The 10191-nt window shown below is 40.2% G+C and overlaps 1 protein-coding gene across 1 annotated transcript; it reads left to right on the forward strand.

Moving 5' to 3' along the window:
• Positions 1–3207: 3207 nt before the first annotated feature.
• Positions 3208–9278, forward strand: grxcr1a (glutaredoxin and cysteine rich domain containing 1 a). Its single transcript, XM_029662787.2, has 4 exons — positions 3208–3799; positions 6684–6923; positions 7278–7343; positions 8894–9278. The coding sequence occupies exons 1-4, from the start codon at positions 3383–3385 to the stop codon at positions 9071–9073; spliced, it is 903 nt and encodes a 300-aa protein (XP_029518647.1). The 5' UTR covers positions 3208–3382; the 3' UTR covers positions 9074–9278.
• The last annotated feature ends 913 nt before the right edge of the window (positions 9279–10191 follow it).

Raw genomic sequence — 10191 nt, forward strand, 5'->3', positions numbered from 1 at the left:
TCCCTGTGACAGGCCGGGCACATGCACGCTGACTTCGGTCGCCAGCTGTACAGTGTTTCCACCGACACATTGGTGCGGCTGGCTTCCGGGTTAAGCGAGCAGTGTGTCAAGAAGCAGTGCTGCTTGGCGGGGTCGTGTTTCGGAGGACGCATGGCTCTCGACCTTCGACTCTCCTGAGTCCGTATGGGAGTTGCAGTGATGGGACAAAACTGTAACTATCAATTGGATATCACAAAATTGGGGAGAAAAAATATATATATATTTGACATCTTAGTCTCTTTCTGATTATTAGTATGGCCGTCTCTCAACGAGATGTACTCCTCTCACTCTTTCCTGTTCAGTGGGTTGGAACGATTTGCTAATGGGGGGAGATTGATCCCTCGTTCAGCCCCAGGGAGTGAGCTGAGCCAGGCTCATAGATACAGGCATTAGTCCTTGTCTCTCTAGCCCTTTGGGAGGTAATGGGCCAGCCTGTTATTTCACTGCAAATTTAATTCCAGTCTGCCCTCTGGTGGATGTTGTTCTATTATACTTGGGGGATGGATCAGGTTGATTGCCATGTAAAGGGAACCTTTGAGTGAGCGCAAAGACTTTGACTCCTAACAGCTAAAATATAATATAATAGAATGGAGTAGAATGGAATTGAATTGATACATTTTTTAAAAAATAAACTAATTTGTGAAGGGCTTATTCTTGATCACAGTCTCTCACTTCGATGCACTCTGTTTAATATTGAGCATATTTGGTTAATTGAATCACACAAAGTATTTGATTTTCTGAATCTGATCAAACCAGCGTTGTGTTCATCAGGGCACACAATGATTAAAAACGTTTATTATTGGAGTCTAGATAGTCCGGCCTTGTTTCAGTCCATTTTCTTCCATTTGGTGCCAAATGAACACGGCCCAGATAAAATGGCAGATGTGTTTTACTGAAGTCAATGACATAACAATGAATGTACAGTTTTTCAGGGTTCTCTATCGTGTGATGTTTTGTTTTTACACGATTCTCTTTACTGATCACGAGCCTACTCTTTGATGCCTTGGGTGTGGGAGGAGGTGCAGTCTAACATTGTGTTGTGATACGTTTGATAAGCCAATAGCTAATCCCAGAACCATCTGTCATGAGAGACTAGCCAATAGCATGAAATGTGGGGATGAAAGCCAAGTGTTGATAGGTTAAGGGAAGGTCCCCTTTGAGTCCCAGTTGCTGTGTCGGACACAAATATGACATTTAGAGGGAAAGACACTGCCCTTAACCATAAAAGACCTATTGGGTGTTCAAAAGGTCATTCCCTACCCACTTTTATTGACATGGCTTGAAGTGTGTTGATTTGACATATAATTCATGTTAGTTGACTACTCAATCAAATATTGGCTAGTCGTTGAACTGACCTCTGTGCACAGTGGGTGCATGGATAATCTCAGCTGCTTGCGGTAACTAGTCTTACAGACACTATCACTACAACAGCTTCACCACAGGGGGTATTGGCGTTGACTGTCCAATGTACCCTGTGCACTTACTAATCCACGAGAGACATACTGTTCTGTTCTTGTCACCTTCCCACACTAGCTTCTCACCACTGTCCATTTGGCCCTAGCAGTAACATGAAATAACCCATTACAGACTAAACTAAATCTCTATAGCAGCTTTAAAGGGGCAATCAGCAGAAGCTACATTCATTTTTGGACTCAGAAATAAATTATATGTACCTATTGATTCTTGAAAAATAGAACTTATAAATGCCTCATGAGCTTAGTTTAACTGTCATACCAGAACCCAAAATATAAACTTGTTTACTCCAATGTTTGTAAACAAAGTAAATGTCAACAAACAATGTAGCCTCAGTACATGGTTGAAACTATAATTTAGATAACATGGATGGTCATTCCTTGCAAATTCTGTCTATGAATTTGAGAGTGGTTACATTTCTCCAGCCCCATCCCTCAGCTTTTACCAAAACAGAGAAAATGCTTTGTTATTGTTTCTACTGCTGATTGCCTCTTTAATGTTCTCATATCATCAACAAATCTATGAGAGTATGAGAGTCGCCTCAGATCAATAGGAGTTGGCACCACAGCCGATCTCATAGTACTAGGCCTCTGAGGCACCAGTAAGAGCCATCCCACTTCCCCCTGATCTGTCTCATCGGCACATGCGACGACATGGACAGCTGGGTACAGGGATGAGGGGTCAGGGCCCATCTTCCCTCAGAGGCTGACCTGGGCCACTCAAACAAAGTGGTCTTGTCACGGCTCTAGCTAAAGTACCAAAGTACCATATTTGCACAAAGACACTTCAACACCTGTGACACAATAAATGTCTGAGGCAGTATCTTTATGTCTGAGGCAGTATCTTTATGTCTGAGGCAGTATCTTTATGTCTGAGGCAGTATCTTTATGTCTGAGGCAGTATCTTTAAGTCTGAGGCAGTATCTTTATGTCTGAGGCAGTATCTTTATGTCTGAGGCAGTATATTTATGTCTGAGGCAGTATCTTTATGTCTGAGGCAGTATCTTTATGTCTGAGGCAAGGTGTTTCTGCAGACACACAGTGGTATTGTGTGGCCGTGATACATTATATGGTCTGGTCCACTACTGTCGGGTGAGGTGTGTTTGATGAACACCTTTCCCTGACGCCGGCTCTACGATGGGTGTAACAGCAGCCTTGCTTTCCCCCAGAGTTCAAAGGGAGGGAAATGTACACCAATGAGGACAAAGGATGGATGGACGTCCCCTTATGTCATTCATTCATGTTCAACGGGTGTGTGCATGTAGTCACAACACAATTCTGAGGAGGCACTTACTGCCAATCTTCCTCATCCAGGGTGTGTGTTGGTGTTGGAGACTTGGAATGTCTGTAAGACAATAGATGAGATTTTCTTCCTAAACAGACATATTATGTAATGAATGATCACCAGTTCAAATCAGATCCCAGTCACACAAGTGCAATGTGAAAGTGTACCTTGTTCAGGAAAATGTTACTTTGTACAATTTTGGCAGGTTGGAGACTGATCCATCCCAGTTTGTTCAAAACTGTTTTGCCAGTTTGTTCAAAACTGTTTTGTCAAATCTTCAGAGAAAACTGCAAAGTGTGATGAATTATTCAGCAGGGGCTATCGGTTTACTTTAGGTTGCTTTTCTCTGTTACCATGGTAGAAATACATGCATTATTTACTGGTCCTGTACTGCAACTTCAAGAGCGAGGCAGCTTAGGACTGCCAGTCTTTTTTAGAACTCTTCAAACTGTGAGGATTACTCTAGTAATCCACGAGGAAAAAATAGTTTGTCTAGTCAAAGGTGGTTATGTTAAGCTTCAAATGAAAGGAGAAGGGGACTGCAAAGCACCTTTCTGGACCATGTAATCTACTACTGGGTTTTCCAATGGAGGAGACAATGTTGACACTGCCGGGTGAAGAGAAGCCCCAGAAGCAGCTGAGGTTCCGCGTGGCTTCGGGGAATAGCGGTCGGGTGCTGAAGGAGATTTTTAAAGATGAGGGGCCATCAGACTCGTTGGATTCAGACTGCACCAGTAGTTTGGATGTAGACCGGATCAGTACACCTTCCACAAGTGGAGATGCTAACGGACATGGTTTTCTGTATGGGTTTCTGGGCTCCGAGTTGGATTATAGCGAGAGTGAGCCAGATGATCTGCTCATGTATGCAGGGACTTCAAAGGACAGAGCACCGATCAGCCACAAGCGTGTCAACATCCTCAGCAACAATGGGACTGTGAGGGGAGTCAAGCACAAAGTCAGTGCAGGTCAGGCCTTATTTGAAAATCTCCCTAATGCATTTGGGGTAAGTGATCTAGGTGAAAGTATGATGAATATGTGTTGTACCTTTTCAGTGTTTTTTCATAGTTCTCATTTGTTTGCTAGTGCATCACAGCAAAATTGCGAATGGTAAATCAATTCTAGTGTTAAATTCAAAACCCAAAACTGTTAATATTGTCCCACACAGAGTAAATGTAACACTTTCACATAATGTTAACTCAGTAAATAGATAAAAGTAACATGTCAACACTGGTTATTATTGCATTCACTCTACACAGTGTTAAAAAACAGCGTCTATGTTTTAATTTAATAGTTGACTACCTTTTAACAGTGTAGGGTGTCAGCTTAAATTATAGGCACTATAAATCTTACAGGCTCCATATAACATAATAAACATGATTTAATATTCTAAACATTTGTCTGCATAAAATATCAAAAGATGCTTTTATAATCTAGAAAGTATCTTTATAACCAAGGGAAAACAGGTGCTGTTTATATCCTCGTCTCATATAATAAATGACAAGACCGAGAACAGCACAGCACACATTCTAATTAGTATACAAGGTAAACCAGGTTTAAACATCCAAATAAACCGATCACTCTCTCAATATTGTTTTTCTCTCAAAACCCACTACTGGTAGAAAACAATAATAAAGCAAGTTCTGCTGAGACTGAGGCTGTCCTAATATGGACACTGTAGACCGCTTAGTGTTAATGACATCGCATAACTGTTTGTCATATGCATTACGTCCATATATGTAAAAGGCCAGTAGCCAACCTCCTCCACAATGTCACTGGCTGACATCTGGTTACAGGTAGTCACTCTCAGTCCCTGGACAAATGAACACAAAGGAGGACAAGGTCACTTGGGAATGAATGATGCATTTCGTTAAATGTTTCAAGAGAAGCTAATCAGGTTAATTAATTATCTATACTTTGCTTTCTAGCATTTTCTGTGTAAAGAGTTAATGAGCAGTAAGCATCATTAGATAACATGCATTAAAGCACAATATGGGAATTATGTGAGACTCCTGGAACAGGATTTGGTGGTAATGGAATGAGGCCTGTGAAAAGAGTGCATAGTGTTGCCAGCCAGGCGTAGAGAGGGATTACCTGTGTGGTTACTCAGGGCTGTAGTAGATACACAACACTGTCTGCCGGATATGGTGTACTGAATACTGTATGGGCTGCAGAGGAGGTTGGTGGGAGGAGCTATAGGAGGACGGGCTCATTGTAATGGTTGGAATGGAACTAATGGAAAGGAGTCAAATGTGGTTTCCATATGTTTTTGACATGTTTAATAACGTTCCATTCATTCCATTCCAGCCATTACAATGAGCCCGTCCTCCTATAGCTCCTCCTACCAGCCTCCTATGATAGGCTGTAGTGTTACACAGACTAGATAGTTCAGTTACTGTAGCTGCAATTAATAACAAACAAAGAAGAAGTGCCCTTTTGAAACAAGTTACAAGTTGAATACATTTCCACAGTCAAAGTTGAATTTCACATTAAACAGAGAGGATTTTGTTAACTCATATTTTTGAGTCAAATGGTACTTTTCCCCTCTATGTTCATAAAATTGGAAATCTGGTCCGGCCATTGTTACGATTGTGAAATGTAATCTTTCGGAGCCCGTTATCTGGACAAAGATTAAGTCTCAAAGCTATTTCAACAGAGATAAACGATTTATTTTTAATCCATGACTAGGTTTATTAATCTGTGTCTGGGAAACAGGCTCATAATATGCTATATTTAAAGGGTCTGCAGTATAGTGTTTTCAAACTACTGTGTGAAAAGAAAGTAAATGTAAAGAAAGCTACAAAACAGCCCAAATATGCCTGAAATATAGAATTAAAGCTCTGTAATTTTCCAGTATATGAAAACTTGATTTTGAGGGATGGAAACATTGCAATACTACAAGATGTCTGCATATAAAATACAGAGATGACAGAATATAGCAAATTCCAGGTACTGTAGTGAGCTTCAAAAGTATTGGGACAGTGACAATGTAGTTGTTGTTTTGGCTCTATATTCAATCATTTTGGATTTGAAATTACATAATGAGTAAAGTGCAGACTGTCAGCTTTAATTTGAGGCTATTTTCATCCATATCAGGTGAACCATCTAGAAATTTCAGCATAAAAAATGCTAACCTCCCTTGTTATTGTAATGGTGAGAGGAGGTTAGCATGTCTTGGGTGTATGATATTTTTGCATCTGTAACTTTCTCACTAATCATTATTCACATTTCATTCAGGATTATCCGTAATCATGGTAGCATCCACATTAATGTAGAATTGTTTAGAAAATATATTATATTCTTATTTACAATAAAAGTGACTTCAAAATGGCACAATTACATTATTTTCCATTAATTTCTATTGGGCACAAAACAATCTGAAACCCAACCAAAACAAACAGCAAACGCATCCAACAAGTTTGTAAAGTCACAAGCTTGATGTAGTCATTGTGTGCTATAAATATGGGACCAAATACATAACTTTTTACTACTGTAATACACATATAAGTGAATTTGTCCCAATACTTCTGGTCTTCTTAAATGGGGGGACTATGTACAAACAGTGTTGTAATTTCTAAACGGTTACCTGATCTCAACCCAATTGAAGACTGGAGACTGGAGCGGGGCCTGAGACAGCGTTTTCTACCACCATTAACACAACACCAAATGATGGAATTTATTGTGGAAGAATGGTGTCACATCCCTCCAATAGAGTTCCGGACACTTGTAGAATCTATGCCCAGGTGCATTGAAGCTGTTCTGGCCCGTGGTGCCCAACGCCCTATTAAGACACTTTATGTTGGTGTTTATTTATTTTGGCAGTTACCTTTTTATAGATGGTTAATCACATACAGCAACTCATTGAATTTTTTATGTGTTTTCCTTTCTAGCCGAAGTTGACACTAGAGTTTGGGAGGATAGTGATATACACCACCAGCTTCCGAGTAGTAAGGGCCACATTTGAGAGGTGTGAGTTGGTCCGGAAGATCTTCTCCAACCACAGGGTCAAGTTCCTGGAAAAGAACATAGCCCTGGACTGTGAGTATGGGAAGGACCTGGAGGAACGATGCAAGCACGTGGGCGAACCTCCCTCGCTACCAGTCGTGTTCATCGATGGACACTATCTCGGGGTCAGAGCTTTCACTTGTTCATACAGTTCATTTAAACATTCCTGAGCCTGTATTAATAAACCATCTCAGACTAGGAGTGCTGATTTAGAATCAGTGTGGCATTTTATATCATAACGAATAAGATAATATGGACAGAGGGACCTGATACAGCACTCCTACTCTAAAATGCTTTATGAGTACTGTTGACGTTTGAAATTACTAACGTCCTATTGTGAAACATTATAGCTCGTATTACCCTCAAACAAAATATATAATCCACCTTGAACATATCAGTGTTATGACCATACATCTATGAAATAATCATATGTTTAGGAAGGATATGAGGAATCTTACACTATGATAATAACTTTGCAGGGTGCTGAAAAAATATTGGGCATGAATGAATCAGGAGAACTTCAGGATCTTCTGGCCAAAATTGAGGTAATTGTTCATCAAGTACCACCATGCGACAGATATAATACGTTCAGTAATAACACAGGTAACTGCACAGTTATTAACTAGTTAAATGTCATGTTTCAAATGATGCCTCTGTCCAAACAAACATCAATGAAACACAGGCTAGCAGTAGAGCACTTCTATACCACATTGGCTACTCATCTACTGTGACAAAATACCAGTTCTATGTATCTGTGATCTAGAGCAGTGGTTCCCAGTCCTAGTCCTGGGGACCCAAAGCCTGATGATAAGTTGATGATTTGAATCAGGTGTGTAGTGCTTTGATTAAAATCATCAAAGCCTGATGACAAGTTGATGATTTGAATTAGATGTGTAGTGCTTTGATTCAAATCATCAAAGCCTGATGACAAGTTGATGATTTGAATTAGATGTGTAGTGCTTTGATTCAAATCATCAAAGCCTGATGACAAGTTGATGATTTGAATCAGGTGTGTAGTGCTTTGATTCAAATCATCAAAGCCTGATGACAAGTTGATGATTTGAATTAGATGTGTAGTGCTTTGATTCAAATCATCAAAGCCTGATGACAAGTTAATGATTTGAATTAGATGTGTAGTGCTTTGATTCAAATCATCAAAGCCTGATGACAAGTTGATGATTTGAATTAGATGTGTAGTGCTTTGATTCAAATCATCAAAGCCTGATGACAAGTTTATGATTTGAATCAGGTGTGTAGTGCTTTGATTCAAATCATCAAAGCCTGATGACAAGTTTATGATTTGAATCAGGTGTGTAGTGCTTTGATTCAAATCATCAAAGCCTGATGACAAGTTAATGATTTGAATTAGATGTGTAGTGCTTTGATTCAAATCATCAAAGCCTGATGACAAGTTGATGATTTGAATTAGATGTGTAGTGCTTTGATTCAAATCATCAAAGCCTGATGACAAGTTGATGATTTGAATCAGGTGTGTAGTGTTTGGGCAAAAACAAAGGACCAGGGTTAAGAACCAGTGATCTAGAGAGATACACAGTACAGAATAGGAATAGAAGGCCTTGATTCCATTCCCCCTTCAGCCCAGCAGTGGAGAATGAATGAAGAATAAACCTCAGTCAGATATGACATCAATAATAGATCAGGGAACTGACATAAATGATGCACGAGCATCAATAAATGGCCATCAATAATGGAAGGCTCGTTATTGATTCTCATCCAACAAATTTGTTCACACACACGGTGAGTCATATCACTCAGGGGTGGCAAATTAAGGTTGTGTGAACTGAAGTGATTCAAACAGAGCCAAGATACTTACACAGGCATAGTGCTCTGAAAAAAGCTCTGTATTTAACCCTTTCCTCTCAGGGAAAATTTCAGCAGAATACAAGGCCATGTTGGCAAGCTATCAAAGCAAAGAGCCCAATTAGGCTTACTACAATGCAGCAGAGCAAACCCCCAAAGATCTTGCATACAGTACCGAACTATGCTAAACTATGAATTTAGCCAGTGGCATGACTGGCGTGTGTGTGTGTGTTTGTGTATGTTTGTGTGTGAGTGCATGTGCCTTTTCCCCCAGAGGGTACAGCACCCCCATACGTGCCAGACCTGTGGGGGCTTTGCCTTCGTCCCGTGCCCCATGTGCCATGGTAGCAAGATGTCTGTTTTCCGCAACTGCTTCACAGACTCTTTCAAAGCCCTGAAGTGCACCTGGTGCAACGAGAACGGCCTGCAGCCCTGTTCCAGCTGCAGCCAATGACGACTCCAAGTGCCTGACCCCAATATCCCCATTCCCTAGGCCCTTCACCAGGGCCACATGTTGTATGTTGCCCATAATAGGACAGCCTGAGATAAAAACATGTCCTGCTGAGATTGTCCTAATATGGACACCGTACATATGGACCGCATCAGAGATAATGCTTTGCACAGCATGTTTTTTTTGTCTCAATAAAACTGTGTTTTCAAGAAAATATGATTTGGTGTAAGTTCTATTATCTGCGGTGCATGTACACCCCATTGATCAAGAGCAGGTTTTAAGTTTGAATTTGCATGATGTGAAATTCTCATGGATCCAGTGTCATTCCACTTCTGAACAGACACATCCTGGGTCAGTCTGGGACTCAACCAGGACAATCTAGGTCTGGTCATTGAGGTGTAAGACCATCGCTGATATGTAACAGTGTAAAGGTGGCCTGATGACCTAAAGCTTGTTATATAATTAAGGCTGAGGAGGCTGACTCGTTAATGAAGCTTTCATCACTAATCCTATGGCCGACATGGATCAGGATAAAGGAGCAGAGAGGGAAAGTAGAATATTCTGTGAACACTTATTGGGATACTCCACTTAAATAAAATTTGATATAAAATAAGGGAGAATAATATTAGAAGCCCTGATTCAGAGGTAGAATAAAATAATATCAAAGAACACAAGGAGAGAAAATCACTTTCCTTACAGTCATAAAATAGTGGAAGCAGTAAAAGCAGATTAGAAATGTGTGCATATAAACAATGGAAGCATAACAGATTCCAGTTGAATAGTATTGGAAATGTGTGCATATAAACAATGGAAGCATAGCAGATTCCAGTTGAATGATATTGGAAATGTGTGCATAGAAACAAAGGAAGCATAGCAGATTCCACTTTAATAGTATTGGAAATGTGTGCATAGAAACAATGGAAGCATAGCAGATTCCAGTTGAATAGTATTGGAAATGTGTGCATAGAAACAATGGAAGCATAACAGATTTCAGAGACATAGGACGCTAGGCATCAAGATCACTGACTAACCAAGGTTGCTGTTAAGGAGCTTAAAAATGGAAGTATATGTTACCAATGGATTTATACTAGTTACAGTGCTGTGAAAAAGTATTTTGCCCC

Source organism: Oncorhynchus nerka, linkage group LG6, assembly GCF_034236695.1.
Source record: "Oncorhynchus nerka isolate Pitt River linkage group LG6, Oner_Uvic_2.0, whole genome shotgun sequence".
In the NCBI taxonomy this organism is placed as follows: domain Eukaryota; kingdom Metazoa; phylum Chordata; class Actinopteri; order Salmoniformes; family Salmonidae; genus Oncorhynchus; species Oncorhynchus nerka.

Excerpts from the sequence above, each read along its gene's own strand:
- grxcr1a (XM_029662787.2), top strand. The coding sequence starts at position 3,383 with ATGGAGGAGACAATGTTGACACTGCCGGGTGAAGAGAAGCCCCAGAAG. Across the intron at positions 3,800-6,683 it reads ATCTCCCTAATGCATTTGGG|CCGAAGTTGACACTAGAGTT; the intron begins GTAAGTGATCTA and ends TTTCCTTTCTAG. Across the intron at positions 7,344-8,893 it reads ATCTTCTGGCCAAAATTGAG|AGGGTACAGCACCCCCATAC; the intron begins GTAATTGTTCAT and ends CTTTTCCCCCAG.